We start from the raw sequence: 24,888 nt of genomic DNA on the forward strand, positions 1-24,888 counted from the left end.
ACAGACAAACAGACGGACAGTCAGACAGACAGACAGGCAGACAGACAGACAGACAGACAGACAGACAGACAGACAGACAGACAGGCAGACAGGACAGACAGACAGACAGACAGACAGACAAACAGACGGACAGTCAGACAGACGGACAGTCAGACAGACAGAACAGACAGACAGACAGACAGACAGACAGACAGACAGACAGACAGACAGACCAGACAAGACAGACAGACAGACAGACAGACAGACAGACAGACAGACAGACAGACAGACAGACAAACAGACGGACGGACGGACAGACAGACAGACGGACATACAGGCAGTCAGTCAGTCAGACAGTAAGACAGACGGACAGTCAGACAGACAGACAGACAGACGGACCGGACGGAACAGACAGAGGGACGGACAGTCAGACAGACAGTCAGACAGACAGACAAACAGACAAACAGACAGACAGACCCTTACCCTGCTTGCTCATCCCCAGCATGTGTGAATAGAGCTGCTGGAACGGGAACTGTGTGAGCAGGGAGATCAGATCCTCCTCACAAAGCAACACCCAGCTGCTGTCTGGGTCCTCGTCCTAAACACAGAGAAGACAAACGCAGATTAAAAGGTTATTTTTTATGTATGTACTTCTTTGCTTTAAGTGCTGTCATGCTGTCATATCTTTGGTAGTTCATTATCTAGTTTAGCATGTATGTAATGTACGTTTTTAGTTTTTTGGGGGGTTGTTTTTTGTGTGTTGCCTTTTTTCTGTTTGTGCTTGTAAATATTGAAAAAAAAGAACCACATGATGGGCTTTATTTGATCCTTCGTTAGGCAGTAAAACGTTTTAAAAGCAAGATGCAATTGAAGGCTACTAATGTTAATTACATACATAAAAGAATAACACAAATATGAAAGTTTACAAAATGATTACATACAAATTCAATGAAGGGTAACTTCAAATGTTAATGTTTTGTAAAAAAACATATATTTTTCCAAGGTTCCCAAAGTGGTTCCTAGTAAAACATTAGTACCGGCAGCATTCGTGCTTTAAGAAGGAAGATTGATATTTAAATGCTCAAAGGTGATTTGACACCAGGTTGCGGACTTTTGGTGACAGAGCCTTCAGTGTGGCATCCCCCACCCTCTGGAACTCTCTCCCCCCCGAAATCCGCAGCGCCCCAACCCTGGACATTTTCAAAAAAGCCCTCAAAAACGCACCTTTTTACCAAGGCTTTCGCCACTGTATGGTTAGTTTAATAGGTTTATTTTTCCGCTACTTCCCCCCCCCCCCCCCCCTTAACCTGTCTGCCTTTTTTCCCCCCTACTCCCCCCCCCCTACCCGACTTGTAAAGCGACCTTGGGTTTCCTGAAGGCGCTATAAAAATATTATATATTATTATTATTATTATTTTCATACAACAGCTTTAAATATGACTCGGCAGATGAGAACAAAGACCGGAACGTTCTGGTATATTCATCATCTGACATCCTCAGTGACACATCGCATTTTCTTGAGAGACATGCAGACTGTTTACTTTTTAATATAATGGCAATGCAATAAGTGAGGCAAAACAGAACATATACTTTCTTTTAGTATTAAGTGTTCTACTTATTATTTAATGGAATCATATAGAAGAAATAAATTGGTTATTGGCTGTTTTCTTATGAACAACTTTTCAATTTGACCATGAAAGCATCTACAGTTGTCCAACATATTGACTTATTGAGATAATTATCTGTTTTAAAACTGTGATGTCGGAGTTTTGTTTCTTTTCTCAAAATGCAGATATTGCCTGTCTATACATACCTCCTCCCCCCCCTTCATCCACTAGCGTCCAGTTGCCAGAGGCGGGTCCAGAGGCTGCTGAGCTCTGGCTCTCACATGGCTTCAGATGTCCCAGAAACTCTGCACGGTGTCTGAGTCAAAACACAGAAGTCACTGGTTAGAGATGTGAGGTTGTTAGACCCTGAAAGAATATCTTGGACAACCAAAGAAATAAATACTGAACTGTTAACAGTGAGCGGGTTAGAAAGAGTAATCGCCACATGGGGTTCAATATTTACCTTGCAGGTGACATAAGGACGGCCAGAGCTTGCATAAAGTGCTGCACTCCACTGGTGTTTCCCCAAACTTGTATCTGAGGCAGAAATAGGAAAGAAAACTCCAGTCAGTATGTAAAACAACTAATAAATGACAATAATGATATATTGTGTGTGTGTGTTACTAACCTGAAGGAAGGGTGGCAGCCCATTTGCCAACCCCCGCAGGAGAGCAGAGAAGATGGCACAGCAGGTACAGGTGCTCTCCTGACCCTCCAACATGCAGCAGCACCGCCACCTGGAGAGTACAAACCACAACCAGTTGAAGCAACAACAAACGTCAACCAATGTAACCAAGAGTATGGAACGTGTTTGTGTGTGTATGAGTACCAATCTCTCCAGCCATTGATGGATGTCTGTCTGGAACTGTGTGTCATCCAGGACTCTACGAGTGAAGCTGAAACAGGACACTGATTGCCATCTTTCAAGGGTTGCAGAGAACAAGGCTGTGTTTTGCTGCCGGAACAATCTGATAAAAATAAAAACACATAGCTGATGTAGAGTTGTGCGTGGGCTGTATGTCAGGAGTTGTGGTGGTCACTTGAAAATAGAGATTGAGTTTAAGTTCTCAATCGCTCGTTTCAAGGGACCTTGAGAGAACATTTTACTGAGGCAATAAATCAGTGAAGTAATTTTTTCAAAGGCTTTTGTACAATTACTCTTCTTTTTACAATGACATTTTGAGGGCACTTCAACATTGGCTTTACTGTTTAGAGCAACATTTTGGTGAATAGGAATGTATTCACCTTTTAGAAGACGGTACAAGTATGATTCCACCTGGAGGCGAGACAGCAAGAGCAGTGTAGGCATGAAGCGCCACCTTCTGATGGAGCAGCTCACTGCGAGCTTCAAACAGTCTGCTCAGCTCAGCCAGCCACACTCTGACTGAACTCTGCCTGCTGGAAGCCGGTGGTATCCACACACCTTCGACTGATCTGCACAACAAACCCTGTAGAGAAGAATTTATAACAACAATGTCATTAGAGCAAAAGGACATTAGTTTGTTGTTTCCCTACAAACTATATTTATGTGTTTAACCACCATACCTGAAGTGTGAGCTGTTCATCTCTGAAGCTCCAGAGACGATTCCTGAGTGCTCTTGCAGTCCGAGGGACTGTGTGTGGAGCTGTGTGTGTGACTGAGTCAGCTGTCTAACGACAGCGCCAGTAGTTCTGCAGTAGTTCGGTCAGTTCGTGGTTCTCTCCTGCCGGGCAAGGCCCACAAAATGGGCTGCAACACACTTCCACACCCTCTAACAAGGCCCTCAAACCTCCGGCAGGCTCCCACACACTCAGCTGCTCCAGTGAGAACGGCTGCAAAAGAAAAACATGAGATGAGAGGTTTTCTCACATGTTTTGCATGGATACAATGAGTTCAGAAAATGGTTCACTATGTTATACCTGGATCTAAGCATTAAAAGCACTCAAATGTGTTTACATGTGCTATTATAATGTTGTGTAATAAAGATATATATTTATCAAAAATAATTGGTACTGATATGGTTTGAACCATAACCACAGGTAAGGCAATTGACAGAGAGATCAAAAATAATCTGCTGAAGTGGTTAATTTATGTGCAGGTCGCAATAGAAGGATATATTTTTATTTATAAGCTGACATTTCCAAGAGTATAATAAACACTCTAGTTATACCCATTAAGTCATTTTCTGTTTATAAAACAACCCACAGCCGGAACAATCTAATTTGATGTCCCCGCTTGGTGAATGAGATCACAGTACCTGCATTTCTGGAGCCGTCTTGGGTAGTTCTGGGTAAAGTTTGCTCCTAGAAAGTTCTGCAACAGATTCAACAAGCTGAAAACTTGGAAGGGAGGACTCCTGCTCAGGAAGCGCCAACACTGCAGGTCCTTTCTCCCTCTCGTTTCACGGCTTCTTGACAGAGCGACATCATGGGGCCTTCCTCCAGGGTTGGGAGACATGGGTACAGTGCAGGGGCACTCGGGGCATGTGGGGAATCTGAAACCGAGTTGAAACACAAGGCTGGTCCATGATTGTGTGTCATTTCCTAACTCAGTGTTCTGTTCTTCTACTTTAAGGCTCGGCCCCTGATCTGCAAACTCCCCAATCCTCCTCTCTTCCTCATCTTTTGACTCTGTCAGAGTACCGTCTCCTGTGGCGTCAGCGGTGACTGTAAAAGTCTGAGTTAAAACTGATGTGGATAAAGTATGTGATGAGGACGTCTGATGGTTTCTCAGAGGGTCGATCTGATGGCTGTGCTGTGATCTTGGGGGTCTGAACTGAGTCCCGTTGCTCCTCCACTGGCTCCTGATAGGACAGGCTGAGGGGGATTGTCAGTGAAGGCCTCATCACAAAAATAGCTGAGGGAGCTGTGGCGCCTTTGTGTTCCTCGGCCTGCTTCTGCTTTCTTGACCAGCTGAAAACATGTAGAAAAACAAATCCAGATACAAATACATTCTTAAAAGTAATTGGTCAACAACTCAGGGTGTAGGAGCCATTTCCTTAGTTTATATTATTTTATTCTTTTAGAGTACATAGCCTGAGATTCTATGGTGTATATGATTTATTATTTAATTTGAGTCGTTACTCCTGCAGGTTGAGGTGCTGCAGCATAAAAGGAGCCTACTGGTGTGGCTGACTGAAGCAAACAGTTTTTTAGACCTTGCTGGTTGGGAGCGTCACAGCTTGGTTCTTGTGCCTTTAACATTGAAGTATCAGTTTATATGACAAATAGTTTGTTTAAAAACGTTATTTATTTTTGCCTTTTTTGGAATAAACTATCAATCAATCAATCAATGTTTATTTATATAGCCCAATATCACACATTTACATTTGTCTCAGTGGTCTTCACAGTTCGTACAGAATATCAGTATGACAATACGACAACCCTCTGTCCTTAGACCCTCACATCGTACAAGGAAAAACTTCCGGAGAAAACCCACAGTTTAAAGGGAAAATGGGAGAAACCTCAGGGAGAGCAACAGAGGAGGGATCCCTCTCCCAGGACGGACAGACGTGCAATAGATGCTGTGTGTAAATTGAAAAGATAATACATTTGCAACATAGGTAGTCCAAACTGTTTGGAAATGCATGTGTGTATAATAGGAAGATGTCCATCCAGGACCTATGATCCAGGACCACAGCCACGACTCAAGATCCAGGGCTCGCGATCCAGGACACAAGACTATCTTACTTTTCAATCGCATCTGGACATTTCTATATTTTTTTCTCTCAACTACAAAGCTCTATTCCTCGGTCAGCCCCACGAGTGAATCACAAACAAAGGACAAAAAACAAATGGATATCGTGGGTCACTACACATGTCATTTTTCCCATTGAGCAACTATTAGTCGAACCGCATAATCCTGCTTTATCCGACCATTTCTTAGTAACTTTTGAAGTACTGTTACTAGACTACAAAGCATTAGTCAAAAGCTCCTGCAGCAGAAACCTATCTGTTAGTGCTATAGCCAAATTTAAGGAAGAGATTCCACCAATACTTAACTCGATAGCATGTCTGCATGTAAGGGAGGAAACTTATACAAAATGTACACCACCCCAAATTGTTCATGTTGTTGATAGTGCTACAGATGCGCTGCGAATAGATTAGACTCTGTTGCTCTTTGAAAAAGAAGAAAATAAAACAACATAGATTAGCTCCATGGCATAATGCCGAACCCGCAAATAAAGCAAAAGTCGAGACAACTTGAAAGGATATGGCGTTCCACTAAACTTGAAGAATCTCGTTTAATTTGGCATATTACTCTCAATGAATATAAGAAAGCACTGCGTAAAGCGAGAGCAGCCTACTACTCTTCATTAATAGATGAGAATAAGAATAATGCAAGATTTCTTTTCAGCACTGTAGCCAGGCTGACAGAGAGCCATATTGAGCCTTCTATTCCCATAGCACTCAGTAGTAATGATTTTATGTGCTTTTTTAAACGATAAAATTGTTACTCTTAGAAACAAAATTAATGACCTCTTGCCTTGACCAGTATCGTGTTATCAACAGCTCCCGGAAATGTAAGTTCTAATATTACACTAGATAGTAAACTAGAATGCTTTTCAGCATAAACCTTGAACAATTAAAGTCAATGATTCTCTCTTCTAAACCATCAACGTGTATGTTAGACCCAATTCCACTAAGGCTGTTGAACGAAGTTTTTCCATTAATTGCACTTTATTAAATATTATGAATATGTCCTTTATTATCAGGCTATGTTCCACATCATTCAAAGTAGCAGTGATAAAACTGCTTCTTAAAAAGCACAACCTCGATCCAGCGGTTTTAAGCCCAATTATAGACCTATTTCTAATCTTCCGTTCCTCTCAAAAATTCTTGAGAAAGCAGTCGCAAAACAGCTGTGTGATTACTTAAAAAACAATGATTTATTTGAAGATTTTCAGTCTGGCTTTAGAACACATCATAGCACAGAGACAGCTCTGGTTAAAGTCACAATGACATTCTAATAGCCATCTGACAAGGGACGTGTCTCTATTCTTGTTTTGCTCTATCTCAGTGCTGCATTGATACTATCGATCATGATATCTTATTGCAAAGACTAGAGCACTTAGTTGGCATACAGGAACTGCTTTAGGCTGGTTTAGGTCCTATTCTATCTGAACGCTCTCAGTTTGTACGTGTCAACGATGAGTCTTCCACGCAAACCAAAGTTAGCCATGGAGTGCCACAGGGCTCAGTGCTCGGACCTATTTTGTTCACATTATATAGGCTTCCGTTAGGCAATATTATAAAGGAATCATTCTGTACATTTTCATTGTTATGCGGATGATACTCAACTATATTATCAATCAGGCCTGATGAAATTAATCATCTAAATAAAATTCAAGACTGCCTCAAGGACTTAAAAACGTGGATGACCTTAAACTTTTGAGTGTTAAACACGACCGAACTGAAGTTATTGTACTTGGCCCGAATAATCTACGAAACACAATTATCTAAGGATATACTAACTATGGATGGCATTAATTTGGCCTCCAGTGAGACTGTAAGGAATCGTGGTGTTATAATTTGATCAGGATTTATCCTTTAACGCCCACATAAAAATCAATTTCAAGGACCGCCTACTTCCATCTACGTAACATTGCAAAATCAGCATATCTTGCCTCAAAACGATGCAGAGAACTAGTCCATGCATTTGTTACTTCAAGGCTGGATTATTGTAACTCTTTAATTATCAGGGTGTACCAAGAAGTCAGTCAAGTCGCTTCAGCTGATTCAAAATGCTGCAGCTCGTGTACTAACCAGAGTTAGGAAAAGGGGACCACATTACTCCTGTTCTGGCTGCCTTACACTGGCTCCCTATAGAACACAGGATAGAATTTAAAATTCTTCTTCTCGCCTACAAAGCCCTTAATGGGCAGGCGCCATCTACCTTAAAGAACTCATTATACCCTACTGTCCCTACTAGGCATTGCGTTCCAAGAATGCAGGGTTGGTGGTTGTTACTAGAGTCTCTAAAAGTACAATGGGAGCCAGAGCCTTTTCTTAATCAAGCTCCACATTTGGTGGAATCAGCTTCCAGTTTGTGTTCGGGCGGCAGACACCCTATCCGTTTTTAAGAGTGCGCTTAAGACCTTCCTTTTTGATAAAGCTTATAGTTAGGGCTGATTAGATTCAGCCCCTAGTTTTGCTGATATATTTTCTCTGTCTATACCTGTGTACTCTCATGTTCCGATTAACCCAGCTTCCCCAAATTTCTTTCTTTTTGGTGTCTATATACGCCGGGATCCAGAGTCATGGATGATCCTGCGCTCCTCTGTCCTGGATCGCGAGCCCTGGATCTTGAGTCGTGGCTGTGGGTCCTGGGATCATAGGTCCTGGATGGATATCCTCGTGGATTCATCTTCCTATTATACACACATGCATTTCCAAACATTTGGACTACCTATGTTGCAAATGTATTATCTTTTCAATTTACACACGGCATCTATTGCACATCTGTCCGTCCTGGGAGAGGGATCCCTCCTCTGTTGCTCTCCCTGAGGTTTCTCCCATTTTTCCCTTTAAACTGTGGGTTTTCTTCGGAAGTTTTTCCTTGTACGATGTGAGGGTCTAAGGACAGAGGGTGTCGTATTGTCATACTGATATTCTGTACCTACTGTGAAGTCCACTGAGACAAATGTAACATTTGTGATATTGGGCTATATAAATAAACATTGATTGATTGATTCGTGACAAAGAGCATGTGACTAAAGTGAAAACACCATGACGATTGATTGATTTCATTTATGGATTATGTCAAATACAGAAGCAAACATCTAAAAGATAACAAATTAAAAGTGACATTTTTAATTCCATCATGATCCCAAGATGTTAGAAGAAAAGAAAACTAAAGAAATATATGACATTCTACACAAACACATAACAAAAACACATCACCACATGAATATGACAGATCTAATAAATGATATTATCGGAACAGCATAGTGTCCCAGTGATTAGCTCTGTCATATAAAACGAGTTTTTTCCAGCTCCATCATAATTGCTTAAGACATACTGTAAAACAATGTTTGATTGGATACTCTCATGTAGCTGTGAGAAGAAGTGTTTTCTTGCTTTGTAATGGACTGAATACATCTATCCTGCCTAACAAGACCACAACTTGACAGGCACAGCATTTCTACCTTAAGAAAGAAGATCACCTGAGATTTTCCGCTGGTTTTTGCTTTGGTCCTCTTTGGTCTTACAGCCTCCATCTTTCAGCTTTGTACACAACTCAGATCACATTGACATCCAGCTGACCGAGATGTCTCCGGGAGGAAACACTGCTGATCATCTGACAACAAACATCTTCACACCACCTTAACCGGATAAAGACAAAAACAACCATTAGCTGGAATAGCTCACATGGTCTGTCCCGCGATAAGCAGCAGTTAGTGGCTGGCTGTGTTGTCAAGATAAACACTGTTCACGGGTTGTAAACAAAACACTCTTCTGTGGCCGCTGAGAAAAATGTCTCTGTCAAGGCAAGGAAACAATTAGCATGTCTTTCAGCATAGATACAATATCCAGGGAACACTTATCAGGAGAAACGAAACCAGTCCCTGTTAATAATCTCCAGCTGTCGTTAGCAAAACAACTGTAGACGCTTTACCAATGCGAAGCTAAGCTAACACGTAGATGTTAGCTCGTTTCAATGTCTTTCTCCTAACAACTCTATTCGCTTAAAGCATTTTTTATTGTTCCTTACCTTATCAAAATAAGATGTCCACAAGTCGAATAGAGTGACAGGCGGCAGGAGCCTCGTCCGCGGGTCAGCTGTCATTTGTTTTGTTTATTTCAGAAACTCCGCAATCACAATCTTTAATCACGTGACAACTCCACCTCTCTACGGTGAGCCAGAGAGCCCAAACTAGATACACGACTCAAGATGCAAAATGTTATTGTCACTTGCACAGTATCTACAGTGTAGATATGGCATTGGCAATGGAAACAAAACATTAAGTCCCGGGCTACTTCACAATGAAACTAAATACATTAGACATAAAACAATAAGACAATTTGAAAATAGTGCAAAAGCAACGGAATCGAAATAAAATAGGGCAAGAGAATGGTTCAAGTGACCAATGTGCAAGAAATGCAGGTGAAGTGAACTATATACATTTACAATATAATGAAATAAGCTACAAATTGAATGTAAAAATGAAATTCCTTACAGGAATGAAATAATGTTTATTTTAATAACAAATACATATGTGAATGTGAACAGATAAATGCTTAAAAGTTATGAAGGCACTTCGGAGAGCTCATGAGTTTAGCAGTCGTATTGCCTCTGGGATTAAAACTATCCCTGAGTCTGGTGGTCTCAACAAAGCACAAGATGTTTATCCAGGGTAGGTTTAGTTTCCTTCGCTGCTAGATCTAATTTTGATTCAGGATATCACTTTGATATCAAGATTTTTTGCCAGAAAACCCCAATGGATTTCAGTGATAATAAGTACTTTGTATTTGTAGTGTATCGTAGTATTTTACATCAGTAAAAGCAGCAAAAAACTAAAGAGTACAATACTATGTAACATGTCAAAATTCATGCATCAATCTAATAAACTTACAGAAAAGAAAAAAGTATTTGCATCAAAAACATACTTCATGTACATAAACAATTGTATTCAATTTACAGAAGGGCCAGTTTCAGAAATTATGTGATCATGTCTGTAATAGCTAGGCCATACTACACTTCAAAAAGCAGTGAATCAACAGCAGGTCATGAGTAGCAAAACATATTTATTTCCAAAACTGTACAAAAAATTATAAAAAACCAAAACAGTTTTCCCTTTAAAATATGTTTCATCTTCCCCCAACCATCCAACCAAAGATAATCAAAATGCTCTAAATCACTATGAATTTTTACAATGGGAACATGTGCTAGTTCTTAAAAGATGACATGACCAGCCATTCCGAGTTGTCTCCTGATAAATACAAAACCAGGTTGTATTTTATATCCAGCTTCTCTCTGACATAATGACATCATTGTGTTACATTTATTATTGTCTCATAGCATACGTCCAACACTCATGCAACTTGTCACAGGGTCCGTCAGTATCCTGAATTGCCTTGGCAAGTCATTTCCATTAGGGAATTAACATGCCAGATGACATGCTAGGCAGAGAAAAGAAAGGAAGAGTGAGGGCAGGGAAGGGAGAGGAGTTTCTGGTAGAATAAATTAGTTTATCGATTACTTTAATTTAATATTAACAGGGTTAAATATATAAGTTTTTAAACTCCTGTTTTTAAGTAAGTAAATCATAATATTGGCAAAACGAAAACACAACTGAACTGATACAGTATAAAAAGCTAAGGCAGGAAAGCAGAGTGCTCTAGCAAACTTAGAGAGCCAGACACTTTTTATAATTTAACCACATCTAGCAAATAGATTTCAGGAATAATTTGAATGCTGCTTGTTCTGTGTGTAGGAGATTTAAATACCCTATCTAGCTCAAGTTCCTTGTTCTATAGTCACAAAAGAGGTGTAAAGTAAGGTTAGAACATTAATATTTAGACAAAACTTAGCACACATCTTTTCACAGAACTCTTGTGTTTACATAGATGTGATGTGACATCTCCAGTGAAGGAGTTTTAGCTCTATTACAAGACAAAGTCCATCCTTTACTTCGGCTTCAGTCTATTTTAAAAATCAAGGCAGAATGTGGTACTGTGAGCACGGAGCAGGACTGTTATGAGCTGAAGTGGTTTGCCAGAGGATGTGACAGACTGTTTTCTTTGTGTTTTTTGGAGGGGTTGGTGAAAGGACTGCAGGGTGGGGTTATCTGGACGTCTGTGATGTGGCTGAATAATGTGTGTAGAGGAAGTTCTTCTTTGCTTGTATGGGTGACCTGGACGCCTCACTGAAGGCATCAGGTGTGTGGTGAATGTATGCCTGACTCAGAGCCAGCTGAGGATCTCTGTCTTCGCTCCTTGTAGAAGCGCAGCTCTATGCCTCGGCGGCGGGCAAACACCAGCTCCCTCTGCGCCACCTGCAGCTCCTCCCCCAGGCGCCCCGCTGACCTCTGCTCCCGCCCCAGCCAATCCAGAGCCATGCTGCTACGCATGTACTCATCAAGTCCTCTCTGGGGTAATAGGAAATCACACTCTGAGAGGAATGAAATAACATAATCAATAATCAGTATGCAGCATCCAGTGGTGTAAAGTTACTAGGTAGAGTACTCAAGTACTGTACTTAAGTACAATTTTGAGGGATTTGTACTCTACTTGAGTATTTCAATGATTGCTACTTTGTACTTCTACTCTATTACAATTCAGAGATAAGTCATGTACTTTTACTCCATTACTGTTTGTAATACCTTGGTTACTTTACATGTCAATCATGTAAATAATATATAATCAACACTTTACACCTGGAGAAAATCCATTAACTACCCTGCAGCAAACAAAGTATTAATTACTCAACTAGCTGCACCTTTACCAGCTTTGACAACACTTCAATGCATAAATATTTATAATCAAAACATTTCATATATATTATTCTGAAATGGGCCGCTCTGCACAAATGCACATAGAACTTTTCCTTTGGTACTTTAAGTATATTTAGATGCTTATACTTTTGAGTTTTTACTTGAGAACATTTTGAATGCAGGACTTTTACTTGTAACAGAGTATTCCTACACTCTGGTACTTCAACTTTTACTTCAGTACACGATCTGAGTACTTCTCCCCACCTCTGGCCTACTTCAACACAACTTATTCCCATGTAATTAAAGTAGCGATAAATCCACTCTTAGCTCACTAACGTCACGTCTACATTATTCTTGTGGCAGCAGCAGATATCCTGTGTTTTTTTTAAGTGAACTGAACCAGGGATAAGATATCCTCAAAACCTGTACCTGCCGAGAGCACTGCCTCTCCCTCAGAGCCTCAGTGTCCCGTTCCACTGCAACAACTGGAAAATTGTCATCATTTCCTATACAGGGGAAGAGAGGGGGGAGGAGGTGGTGAACATTAGACACACACAGAGAGAGAGAGTCTTGTGCAACCACATGATTAATGACGGAATAACAAAACCCAAACATCCAGCTCTGTGTACGCAGTCTGACAAAGATAACATATTTGTCAGGGTATTTCTTGAACGCACGCCTAAACTGTGAATGATTGGTTTGAAAAGATATTGTAAATCTTTATGCACCAGGTAGGTTTTACCCCCGATTTATAAAACACAGCTTCCCTGTGTTAGGGACTAATGACTTTAGTGTTTAAACAGAGAAAGTCTGTAAAATTACTAAAATTGATATCATGAAACACAGATGAGAATATATGACCAATTGTAGGAAGTAGTGAACTACATCTAACTAACTAGTAGGTTAAGTGTATTTGGCTAGCTGGTACTTCCAAGTGGTTATATTTTCCATTTTCAGCTAATTCTTTACCTACAAAAAACGTGTGGGGCATAAATGGAAACCATTTTATTAAATGTTTTACTGTACTGTAATTGACCCTCTTTAATTCTGCTCTGAACAGGAAAAATATGTTTTATTGTGACCTGTGGTTCAAGCTGTTTATAATGTTACAAAGGTTCATGGGGAAAGTCGTTTTCTTAAGAAGTCAGATGTTACAAAACTGCTTTTTTTTAGGCCAGTGGTCAAGTTGGTCAAGCGGCTTAAAAACGTTGAAATTAAATACAGTTTTTTGCTTTATATAAGACCTGTATATCACTTTTGAAATAAAATCAATTGGGAGGCTTTTTCTGCTGGCCTGTGACTTTTATTTAGTTTGAACTACTTTTGTAAAAGAAGCAGAGTTTTAGCCTATGGTAACTTGCTCTAATATACTATGTGAAGTAATTGGTAGATTAAAAAGCCATCATTTCAAAGAAGCTTTCCAACACTGAATATGACACATACTGTACGTTGTCTGGGATTGAGGTCCATATTGTATCAGCTGGCCTTTTTTCTCTGTTTACAACTGTGCATCGGCCCTATGCTACTTTATGATTCTGCATGACTACCAAACTGTTGAACCCTCCCTGGATTATCTGCATGTATAACTTATCTGAAGCCCGGAGAGCTGCATACCGTATTGTTGATGCTGTGTCTGGAGAGATTTAAATGTTTATGTCAAAACATTTAATTGTCTGTCATGAAGGTGTGTGTATTCCTTAAAAAGTCTTCATCTCCATGATCCATGGAATGATAATGAACCCATTTCCTCCAGCTAATAACCCTCTGCCTGCGCACGGCTTATGTTTATTTACACAAAGCTAGAAATATATGGTGTTTCATACCATGCCTGGGTCTAACACAGTGAAATGGAGAAGGAGAAATGAGCAAAAACATACTTGGGGGGGTTAATAATAACATTGGTGGGTATAATTACCACCCATTGGTTGTGATTATTGTTGTGTTTAGCATTATAATACCCACGTCATGTTACATTTGAAAGCTACCAATGTAATTATAATTATAAATAAACTATTCAAGATAACCGAGCAGAAAAGTACCTGCATACAAGCCCGAATCCTTTGAAGTAAATTAATAGTACACGCAATTATCACATGATTTATGAGGACAGAAACAAGAAAAATAGCATTTTGATAAATCTGCTGTGGCTTTATTTTTTACCTGAAACTCCAACATTGTCTTTCCTTTGTAGGAATGAAGCAGCAAACTGTAGGTTCCTATACTGGTGCTTGAATCACAAGAATCCTCCATAGTGACCTAAACAGAGACAACAGTGAAGATCAACATTCATCTTGATATTAAATTCTTGTATTAAGTTGTAATAATGTGTTTGCTCACGCTCACAGCACTGTCTGTGGCCGCCTGCTCCAAACTGTGAGTGATGAACTGAGGGTTGATGCGCCGACACGGCAGCTCGTTCACAAGAGAGTTCATCAGAGCCACGCGAGCTGCGTCCCGCCGAGCCTCTGCCTGGGTGTCACACACCTGTAAAAAGAGTGAGACAAATATGTAACCAGCACCACTTTTTTTTTTACGCTGCTATGGACAGTCTTGCATTAATGTACATTCTCAAAGATATTAAAGTGACTGTTATTTTGTATATATTGATTGTTGTGCTTTTAATTCGGTCTTAATGTGTGCATATGTATACATGTGTCTTTTGATTGTGTATATATAGGTATATACATATTTGCATACATATTTTTGTATATTTTGTTTTTGTATTCGGGATTGTGGGAAAAGGTATTTCGATCTCTCTGTCTGTACCTACACACAAACTGAAAGATTGACAATAAAGTTGACTTTGACTTTGACTTGACTAACTTTTGTCATTTTAAACTAAAGTTTCTCGGTTTGCAGAGCCTGGGGTTTTCTGATTAGGCGCATTCACATTGCGGTACTTTTCCCACAAAGGTTCATGTGAACTTAGTTCATGTGAACTGTTTAGTTCGCATGAACTAAGTACAGATCGCGTTCACACTGGAAAAAGTCCCTGGGGGTGGATTAGGCAAATGAAGCCGCTGACGTCACTTGTTCTTCTTCTGCTTTGGGTTTACTGGCAGGCCGCAAACCACTTCACGGCGTATACTGCCGCCCAAAGTCCCCGGCCGGAAGTCCCCGGAGTTGTTCTTCCGAGTAAATCGCCAGAACGCCGACACCTCCTCATCTCCACCGCTCCCATGTTTTATTTTGTGTTGCCATAAATTAGTCTTTCTCTGCGTTTCTTCTGCGCTGGGCTAATGCTAATGCTAATGCGAGGATAATAAAATGGCGGCTTCACAAAAACTTTTTGGGAGTTTTACGGGGCGTGGTTTGCAATCCGCCCAGCCAATCAGAAATATAGCTCTTTTCTCACAAGAGAGCCGCACGAAAGTCCCTGCTCTCTAGCAGGGACTTTCGTGGGGGTAAAAAGGTTCACATGAACTAATTTTAGTACCGGCTCTTTTTGGTGTGAACGCGATTCACATGAACCTTTGTGGGAAAAGTACCGCAGTGTGAATGCGCCTAATGAGTCCTGTCAGTAAAAGGGCGGCTACTTTCGGCTACATTTTGATGATTTTACACTTCATTACAGCTAATCATGGGATCAGAACTCAATTCACCAATGAGATTAGAACATAAAAGGCATTCACAGATAACCAATCATGTGCCTCCTCTGAGCTGGGGGCTGCGTCTGGGTCACAATGAGAGGCATTGTTGGAAACAGAAACAGAACGACATCAATTTAAAACAACCTCAAAAGTGTGTGTGACTGTGTGCTTATCCCCACCAAATCTCCTTCAACTCTTGCTTAACAGCGTTTACCTCTTAATGTGAAAGTTGATAATAAAACAAGAACAAATAAAGTTTGTAAGAAAACTTGTTACTGGGGCGGCTGCAGCAAAATGAACAGAAACAACTGCAAAGTACTACAGCCATTTAGCTATTTACTTAGAATAACAAGTTATGATTATTGATTATATATTTACAACTAATGTTTTGGTTTCAACGCATCCTGCAATTTAACCATCGAGACAGAAATATCACCTGCATCATGTATCTTGAAATTGCTAAATAGTAACTTATTATTGACTAAGTTTTTGACTAAAACATAGGACATCATTGATACAATGTAGATGTTGGAACTACTGAGAAAGGGTACTTCATCTTACATTAAAACACGTAATAATGCTTTCAGTCAAATTCATTGTTTTTTGTGCATTTTGTCTCTAAAATAACATTAAAAGTCTAAAACATGTCTTTTTAAATGAAATGATTTAGGAGGCAGAGGATAATTTAATGTAATGCTTGTTTTCCATTTTCTGTGAGCGTTTGTTTCCGTCTCCTCATGATATCAATTGTTCATATTATACTGTGATACCCCCACTACCAAGGCAACAGGCAGCAGAGATGATACTAAACACACCTTATAGTTCCCAAAGCAGCTTCCTCCAGGCAGGGTCACATAGCAGACGTATGGGGGGCCGGGGGATGCAGCAGACTCGTACAGCAGTAAGCTCTCAGTGTGGACGGGGGCTTCCCCAACAGAACCGTCTGATTCATCAGAGGAACCGTTGGACTGAGTCCTCTGCTCCCAGAAGTTATGGAGCATCGCCACCACATTCACTGCACACACATAATAAGGACACATATAATAAGGACAAGGACAGAAATGAAGCAAACCAAAACCCAAAGAAAACCGTTGAAGAGAACATGATCCCAACTTAATAATTATAATTACGTAATATTACTACTTTGTTATCATCATGAGTAAAAGCTTTATTTTTGGCTCACTGAGTAAACATGGGGGAATATGTATGAAGGCTAACATCAATATACAAGTTTAAATCCCAGACAGTGTTTATTTAAGTAGATCAAGCAGCGGTAAGCGCCACCCTGTAACTTAAACAAATCTGATTTGTGCAACCCTTTTAGCTTTAAGGGTTTTCTGTGTCCTTCACTTTGTCCTAAAGTATTCACTGCAGTAAAGTATTTTGTAGCATTGATACGTTGATGGATATTTGTTTTTAGGAATATAACAAAGTCATGATAAAACTACTACCATACCGATAACATCAGTTGAAAACACACCTGTTACAATTTTAAGAGTTTAATATCTAAAAGAAATTGTTTATTTCCTGTAAAAAAAAATCGAGTCTCTCACAAAGCTTCTGAGTTACTCACAGTCTTTGGGGCCGGCGTCAGTCTCGCTCTGTGACAGGTATGCCATGATGCTCTCCTCCACTTCCACTTGACTCATCGCCATCCAGAGTTTGCTTTCACAGCTGCCTCAATACATCCTTCTCTCATCAAAAAGATCCAACCAAACAGCACATATGTCCCTGGAAATGACCAACGACGACCGCCATCACAACTCAGGATGGGAAGACCATGAGGAATAAACTCCACATCTGAAATCCCCTCTTACTCTCCCGTACTCCCCTCCCCTTCTCCTGTGTGAACATCTCACCAGGGTTTCTCTTTTGAAGCGGACCACCTTTGTCAACCTCACTGCCAATTAGCTCCGAGGGCCCCTCACTCTTTCTACACATGCACCCACACACACACACACATTCACAGAGGTGCTTGGCTGGAATGCTGAGCCCCTCCCCTCGGGCCGTGCAGCTGGCTAATCCCTGAACAGAGTCGAGCAGTTAGAGACCTGCACAAAGTGGCCAAGTTGAACCACAGATGGCACAATGTGGCACCTTGAGGAAAAGTAAACATTTCTGTGGAAAGGTGACTGGGTGTTCCTTTTTATATGAAATACCCTCAGTGTTCATAACATTGGAGACAATTCTACCCAAAATGAAATGAGTGTTTAAGATGTATGGGGGTGGGATACTTTTGACTTCACACACTAATTTGAGCCCATGAAGTCCAGGGTCTGAGCTCCATTCACCCTCTTCAATTTGAATAACCTTTGTTGAAGCCTGAATTCACTTGCTCTCGAAAGCCGCTCTCTAATAAATGAACCAAATTCTTAGTCTGAGTAGTTTCTCAGCCTTCTCCTCTTCTACATGTTATGTCTCAGCTAGGTTGTGTCCATGTGAAGGAGAAAGGGATGTGTGTTTATGTAATGCTTTTAGTAGTGTTGTGTTATGAAGCATTCCAAATTGTGTGTCAGGAACTGCTTGTTTTTGATTGGATGCCCGAAGGGTGGAGTTAGGAATCTTTTCAAACTACCATAATAGTTGGGAGACCTTTGGACCACTAGAGTTTAGGATAAATAAAAGGCCTTCAGGAATGTGAAATCCATTTCTTAAATCCATTTGAGTAACTTGGTCAGCAATAAACCTGAACTTGAAATCACAATAATAGTAAAAGTTACTCTATAGGCAATATGCGAGTATCAAATAAAAAGGAACTCACTTGACTAGAAAACCTGTTTAGCACAGGTGCATTTCCTTTTTTTTTAATGTACCAATCTTTTTGAACAAACAGAGATAAACACACCTTATCAGTAAGGTTTAAATGGGTTTATTATCAAACATACAGCTTCATTATAAGTAGTTGATATTTACATTACACTGTATTTTGAACAAGGTAGTTCACTACAGTTCAAACAGAAAAGTCTTCTTACTGGTCAGTGTGATGATTTGCTGAATACATGCACTTTGTTTTCAGTCTTCTTTTGTGTACAGGACAGTTGATTTGCTGCAGAAACTCTCCTGCTGAGATTTTCCATCCAATTTCATTTGTTTTCAACTCATCAGACACAGAAGCAGGGACAATGCAACAGACTTGTTGATATGAATCTGGTCTGTGCATCTCTGGACTGCCATTTATCCCCAGAAGGAGTCGGACTCCATACTACACTTGATGTTGCTGTCGTTCTCTCTCTTGACACTGGTCACCAGGTTGGCCTCTCCCTTCTGCAGGCGTCTCCTCTGCGCTGCCTTCTGCTGTTTGGAGAGCTGCCTCCGCACCTTCTGACGGACAACCTCCTGCAGCACACACCAAACAACAGCAGGTTACCACGGACCAATGTTTACGCTTTAAGTCCGTGCTAGGCAGACACAACAGTATCCAGACACGTTTTCTCTGACAAACTGCATCACCATGAAAGCTCTTTAGCAACACCTACAGGACATCTACGTTTTTGTCAAGAAAGTTGTAGTGATAAATTATTCTCAGTGTTTCTTTATAATGGTACTGTCTCCCAACCTGACCCATGTCTAATACACTTTGCTCAAGCTGTGTTTCTGTGGTTGACTTACTAGTGGTATTGTAGAACAGCTCCCCATGCTGCCCATCGTGCCCTCGCTGTCTGTCCTCCTCCTCCTCATGTGCTCTGCCATCTGTAGAAGACTGTCTGAGTCTCTGCAGGAAAAAACAGTCAAAGAAATTGCAATGAGTTTAACAGCAGAACTAAATGAAAGTCAGTTACCAGCCATTCCTATTAATCAAAACTTAAAATATGTGTTGACTTTGTGGCAGCTACAGGTGAAGTATTCAAACTTATTTTAGGAAATATACATCATTTTGGATATTGGACATGCTAACTTTTTTTTTGTTTACCTGAAGGGTTTGAAGTCTTTGTTAGCAGCAGAAAGGTCTCCCAGCTCTGGACACTCATCCTCTGCCTCACTCAACTCTTTTTCCAAGTCTTTCCCTGGCTCTTCCTCCCCTACAGCAGGCGACGTTGTCTCAGTTTCTTTTTGTTCTTCCTCTTCCTCCCCTACAGCAGGCGACGTTGACTCAGTTTCTTTTTGTTCTTCTTCTTCCTCCCCTACAGCAGGCGACGTTGTCTCAGTCTCTTTTTGTTCTTCCTCTTCCTCCCCTACAGCAGGCGACGTTGTCTCAGTCTCTTTTTGTTCTTCCTCTTCCTCGCTCTGCTCTTCGTGTTTGTCTGCAGTGGGGTCGCTGATTTTCAGACCTTCTAGTTCCAGCATTGCATGTTTATATTCATCCATGTCCACTTCTTCCTCCTCGTCTGTTGCCTCTTCGTCATCACTCTCCTCCTCTTCATCGTCGTCCTCTTCGTCGGGTCCTGCTGGGTGAAGCAATGCACTATCTCTCTCCATGTCTTTGGTGAAGCCACTAGCTGATACTTCGATATCTAGAGAACAAGATCGCCTGTAGGAATAAACAATGACACAGAAGATCAACTAAGGCTTGCTTTTTATTTGCAAATCACGTTTTTAGAAATAATTGTACAAAAGAAAACAATCAATGCAAGATTTTGTGTCGGGACACATTTTGAACAACTTACATGTTAATAAACAAGGCAGACAAAATGTTCCCGTGGTTGCTAAAATAGCTAAATGCATTTCGAAATCACACGAACAAGAATTTTTTTGATGCATTTCAGTAATTTGATTGGCAACGAAACATAAATATAAGTATTTACTTGACGTCTTTGAATGTTGGGTAGAGCTCACTCTCGTAATTGTATCTTCTGGCGAAGAAATCTCTGATGCATTTGACATCTCTGTCAAAATACCTATAAAGAAAGATATGAAAAGTGAACAAAAAAAACATATTTTGTTTTGTTTCATTAATTATAGGTGTTCATTTATTTTCCAAATTGTCACAGTAACGAACCATTCAGCATTTAAATGTGAGGTGGACACCATTTGAGGAAAGTCGATCATAGTGATGTGGTCGTGGTCGTCCAGCATGAGGTTGAACTCGTTGAAGTCTCCATGAATCAGGCCGTGATTGGCCAGTTTGACAATGAGCTCCATGAACTCATTATACAGGTGTGATGGATCCTCCAGCTTATGCACCTGACACCTGAAAGACATCACACAAACAATACAAACATTTCATATTAGGAAAAGAGACCAGGAAAAGAATGCTTTCGTTAGTGTTATATATAAAGTAAGAGAGAAGAATGGCTTGTTTACTTACAGCGGATATCCATTGATGAACTCCATCACTATTGCATGTCTGTTATAGTCCACAGGTTTGGGAACGGGAAAGCCCCGTTCGTACAATACCTAATAAATGAGAAAAAAGGACTCAAAAGATGCTGCACACGAAATTCTACTTTACATCGTAGGAATTGGAACATGGAACCTTATTTGATTTGTCCACATACCTTCATGTAGGCATACTCCTTCATGGCAGAAAGCCGAGAGAGGTAGAGCCAGGACACGTTCTTCCTGTGCTGGTGATAATCTCTCTTGTTCTTCAGGTTCCTGAAGGAGGTACGACCCAACCTGTGAAGCTTCAGAGCGTACTGCTCGTTGTTGGGACTTGCCACAATATAAATATCTAAAAGGAGGGAGCACAATCAAATGTTTCTATGAACATGAGAATTTCTGACTCCTGGCAACCTGACAGAGAACAGATGTCATTCACATCGACACGCAAGGAATCATAAACTGCTGCTGAGTTAGACTACTGTCTTTTAAAACACCACGGTTAAAAAGGCTTTAGTATTTCAGTATTTCTTTATAATTATGGATATAAAAAGCAACTTCCATCAACAATTACCACATGGATTTGTAGCAGAAAAATATCAAATACAATAGTGCAGAAAACAGTTAGATTTAATTTGAACTATTCCGTTACCCCTTGATTCCACCGGGTCCGTCTGCGCCGCGGCGTTCACATCAATCGCGGCCACTCTAGTCAATGGGTGCTATTCCACCAGATGTGCCGCGTTACGGCTCAGAAGCGCCCCGGTGCTGGGCTCTGCTAAAAATAGGCGGCTGGTCTATTTTTGACGCGAGGCTTTGCATAGCGCCGAGCAGGAAGTGGAACGTTCAGAGCATCCAGTCAATCCCCAAAATAAACTAATTTTGCAGACCCTATGCCTCCATAGTCTTTCAAGTAGGAGAATAAATGCCAGCATTCTCCTCCGGTTTACAGGCATTGTGTAAATTATATATATATCGAATAATTATGATGATGAATGCATTTTTTTACCACTAAAATACAGCAACACATCTTTGATTCATGTCGTTTATAACTGGACTATTACAATTATTATTAACTTCGTCTGTACAAAGTAGCCTGTCCGGGAAATATGCCAAGATCAACAAAAACTGCGAGCCGGCACGCAAGACGCTCCGCTTCTGAAACGCGCCCGGTGGGGTTTGACGCTGTAGGAGGTGCGGCGCAGGCGGACCCGGTGGAATCCCGGGGTTAGAATACACATGGTAAGCTTTCAGGACATTTTGTTTTCATCCATTTTAAAAATGTGCCTTATCATTTAGTGTGGATTATTGTGGATGAATGTAAATTAAGATGAGAAAAATGTGCTTATGTGAACCATTATCATGTATATCTAAATAAATAGAGAACGTCTTGCAATTTATTTCAAATGAAACATGCACGCCAAATGAGAGGTGTTTGCCACTTCTTACCAGACTCTTTACCAACACCCATCTGGTTTCCCAACTGAAATGAGCACTTCTCTGGCGCACAAGGTCTTCAGAGCCAAGTAGTCATATCCTCCATTGTTCAACCTGTAACCCTGCACAGCTGAAATCAACATATACAGGATGCATTAGAAAATATAACGTGTAGCAGGACTACGAATGTTCAACAAGCATTTCTTACCCCTGCTGCGTTCATAGGCCACAAGCTTGTGTTTGACAAGCTCTCTGAGGATCTTGTTGCAGCCGCCGTGTTTAAGGCTAGCGATGGAGGACAGGAGACTCACTGGGACGATCTCATGGTTCTTCATCCCCATCTCAACCTGTGTGAGGGGAAAATCACAGGAAGAATCAGAAAAAGACTGCCAAGTGTGCTGGAATTCAAGCCTGTTCTCAGAAACAGTGTTAAATGGATATGAGCAATACTCGATGAGACAAAATTAAAGTTGAGTTTAGGTTAAAGGTAATATTGAGGTCAATACAAAAACAAGCATTTAAGCAAAATGCTGAAAATCTTAATAAGTATTGTTAAGTCAATTATGTGAAACTGTGCTGTTTTATAATGAAATACTGATTTAAGTGTAGGATTCAAAAAGTAATTTCCACTTAGAAATTCAACTTGATTTTGGAATAGCATTACATGATTACTTACCACGATATAAGTGGATACTTGAAAGCAGAGACTCACTTAAACCAATACATCAGCAAGATTTATTACTTTAATATATTAAAATCATTCGATAAAAATCATCATCCAAATAATATATGAAACTCGATATTAACAGCTGGATCAAGGACACACTAACAGAGAAAAGACTGATGGGACCGAATCAGACCAAACTCAAAAAATATAACTTTTGACAAAAACACCCTGACAACACAGACGTTATTTTACCCAATTCAACAGGGTAATAATGTCAAGCTACATTTTGACAGCTCGTTAATAAGTTGCTGACAACATTAATTCGTGTATTAAAGCGTTACATTAGAAAGCTAGCCTAGCACAGGCTAACTCAACTCACACAGAACAGTTAGCTTGTAGCTAGCTCACTACTTACCGCTGTGAGGACCCGGAAGTCATCTCGAGATAAGTATCTCAACACCACGACATTAAGCTTCCCCATGTTTAAACCGGTCCAGAGCAACTGTGTTTAAAGAATAGTAATACTATCACTGATTCAGCTCAATCGTCCACATTTTTTGTAAACACACGTGCAACACGGAGGTACGGGGAACGGAGATTACGTCACTTCTGGTTTACATTCGACGTCATTTTGACGCACGGTACAGGCACGCCTGCAGCACACACGATTTTCCACAGCAAAAGTTTGAGCTTGGCCTGTTTTAAACTATGGTTTTAAATGAATAATGAAACAAAACAACACTTGTGTTATACGGAGGAGGATTATTAACTACCGACTATTGCTAGGTGAGAGTTTTTCAACATAGTTGAGATGTTTATTACACTAGGGAAGGCTAAGCCTTCCCAAATATTTGTGTAACTGCATCCTGGTAAAATAAAAATATAATGTGTTTGACATTAGCGCTGCTATGCAGCCACCTGTGCCCTGTACCACGAAGCCAGTTCAACATACCCTGGATATGCTTGAGTTATCTTAATAACTAACCCTAACAAACGAGATCTCGCTAAACGGTCCTACGGCTCTGAGAACGCGTTCACGTGAAAGGGGCGGGGTTAGCTACATTTGACCAATCACAAACAGGGACAAGTGTACTGACAGCGCAACATCATACTTCATTAATGAAAAGTAAACTAATATTAGACAAATATGAACTTTAAACATCCATGATGACTTAAACATATAATCCAGGATACAAGCCACATAGGAGCCACATTCTCCTGCAAGGAGAATACAGAACAACTCGTTAAAAAATAAACTACCGAGTGTTTGAAAGCGTACAACAGTTTTATGATACTGCCCCATCTAAAACACGAGGGGATCTGACTTTATTACATTTGAGTTGAGTGTTTCGTCAACTTAATGTGTTGCTTAAAATAATACATCTGCATACAGTATATGTGACAATATAACTAAGTGTTGCACGGCCAGATACGGCTCGAGAAGCTGACTTAATATTGTGATATCAATCACATCAGATCGATGATCTGATTGATGATGTGATGTCAGTGTGATATGAATGATAAGGGCGACACGTCGGCGTCTTCTCTGCATACGGCAGTTTAAACTGCATTTCCTTTTTCTTGTAATATGACTTAGATAATAGATTTAAACTCCGCACACTGAGCTCTGATCGGTCAGCAGGCGGTGCTTTCACTGAGTTGATCTCTTTTCTATAGACGCCGGAGTCGGGCAGCGTAAGATGAAAAAAAAAGTTATTTAGCCTTCCCAAACCTGAGCCTCACGCGCCGCCTATGTCATGCTGCACTATGTGCACTGAAAGATGTCAATCGGACCATCGGTATAGCGCTGTCCAAAGCCCTAGGGCACGGGCACTGCCAATATATTTAATCAATGTTCATTTTGTTTTACAACTCTCCAATTTTCTGCAGCAGATTATATTAGCTTCTTTATTTTACTTGTTAATAGTGTACAT

The 24,888-nt window shown here is 40.5% G+C and overlaps 3 protein-coding genes across 3 annotated transcripts in view; all 3 read right to left on the minus strand.

Moving 5' to 3' along the window:
* epg5 (ectopic P-granules autophagy protein 5 homolog (C. elegans)) overlaps window positions 1-9,420 on the minus strand; it is a 32,906-nt gene extending 23,486 nt beyond the window's left edge. Inside the window, 22 exon segments of the mRNA XM_034217199.1 lie at window positions 463-579; window positions 1,796-1,902; window positions 2,050-2,123; window positions 2,215-2,226; window positions 2,228-2,323; window positions 2,416-2,501; window positions 2,504-2,554; window positions 2,832-2,880; window positions 2,882-2,959; window positions 2,961-2,990; window positions 2,992-3,034; window positions 3,127-3,173; window positions 3,175-3,195; window positions 3,197-3,238; window positions 3,240-3,398; window positions 3,824-3,964; window positions 3,966-4,055; window positions 4,058-4,086; window positions 4,089-4,290; window positions 4,292-4,465; window positions 8,714-8,890; window positions 9,280-9,420. Coding sequence (XP_034073090.1) covers window positions 463-579; window positions 1,796-1,902; window positions 2,050-2,123; window positions 2,215-2,226; window positions 2,228-2,323; window positions 2,416-2,501; window positions 2,504-2,554; window positions 2,832-2,880; window positions 2,882-2,959; window positions 2,961-2,990; window positions 2,992-3,034; window positions 3,127-3,173; window positions 3,175-3,195; window positions 3,197-3,238; window positions 3,240-3,398; window positions 3,824-3,964; window positions 3,966-4,055; window positions 4,058-4,086; window positions 4,089-4,290; window positions 4,292-4,465; window positions 8,714-8,785 — 1,720 coding nt within the window. The 5' untranslated portion in view covers window positions 8,786-8,890; window positions 9,280-9,420.
* Window positions 9,421-10,422: 1,002 nt separating this feature from the next.
* Window positions 10,423-18,198, minus strand: LOC117546837 (protein limb expression 1-like). The gene is given in 11 exon segments (XM_034217201.1): window positions 10,423-11,334; window positions 11,336-11,419; window positions 11,422-11,481; window positions 11,483-11,661; window positions 11,664-11,679; window positions 12,431-12,462; window positions 12,465-12,507; window positions 14,162-14,257; window positions 14,345-14,485; window positions 16,407-16,606; window positions 17,165-18,198. Coding segments are annotated over 11 exon segments (1,044 nt in total). The 5' UTR covers window positions 17,247-18,198; the 3' UTR covers window positions 10,423-11,223.
* Window positions 18,199-18,437: 239 nt separating this feature from the next.
* Window positions 18,438-23,661, minus strand: riok2 (RIO kinase 2 (yeast)). The gene is given in 11 exon segments (XM_034217202.1): window positions 18,438-18,927; window positions 19,201-19,303; window positions 19,502-20,059; window positions 20,334-20,426; window positions 20,528-20,719; window positions 20,837-20,925; window positions 21,027-21,202; window positions 22,300-22,330; window positions 22,332-22,417; window positions 22,496-22,634; window positions 23,370-23,661. Coding segments are annotated over 11 exon segments (1,695 nt in total). The 5' UTR covers window positions 23,436-23,661; the 3' UTR covers window positions 18,438-18,765.
* Window positions 23,662-24,888: the final 1,227 nt, after the last annotated feature.

This window comes from Gymnodraco acuticeps, unplaced genomic scaffold (genome assembly GCF_902827175.1).
Source record: "Gymnodraco acuticeps unplaced genomic scaffold, fGymAcu1.1, whole genome shotgun sequence".
Lineage (NCBI taxonomy): Eukaryota > Metazoa > Chordata > Actinopteri > Perciformes > Bathydraconidae > Gymnodraco > Gymnodraco acuticeps.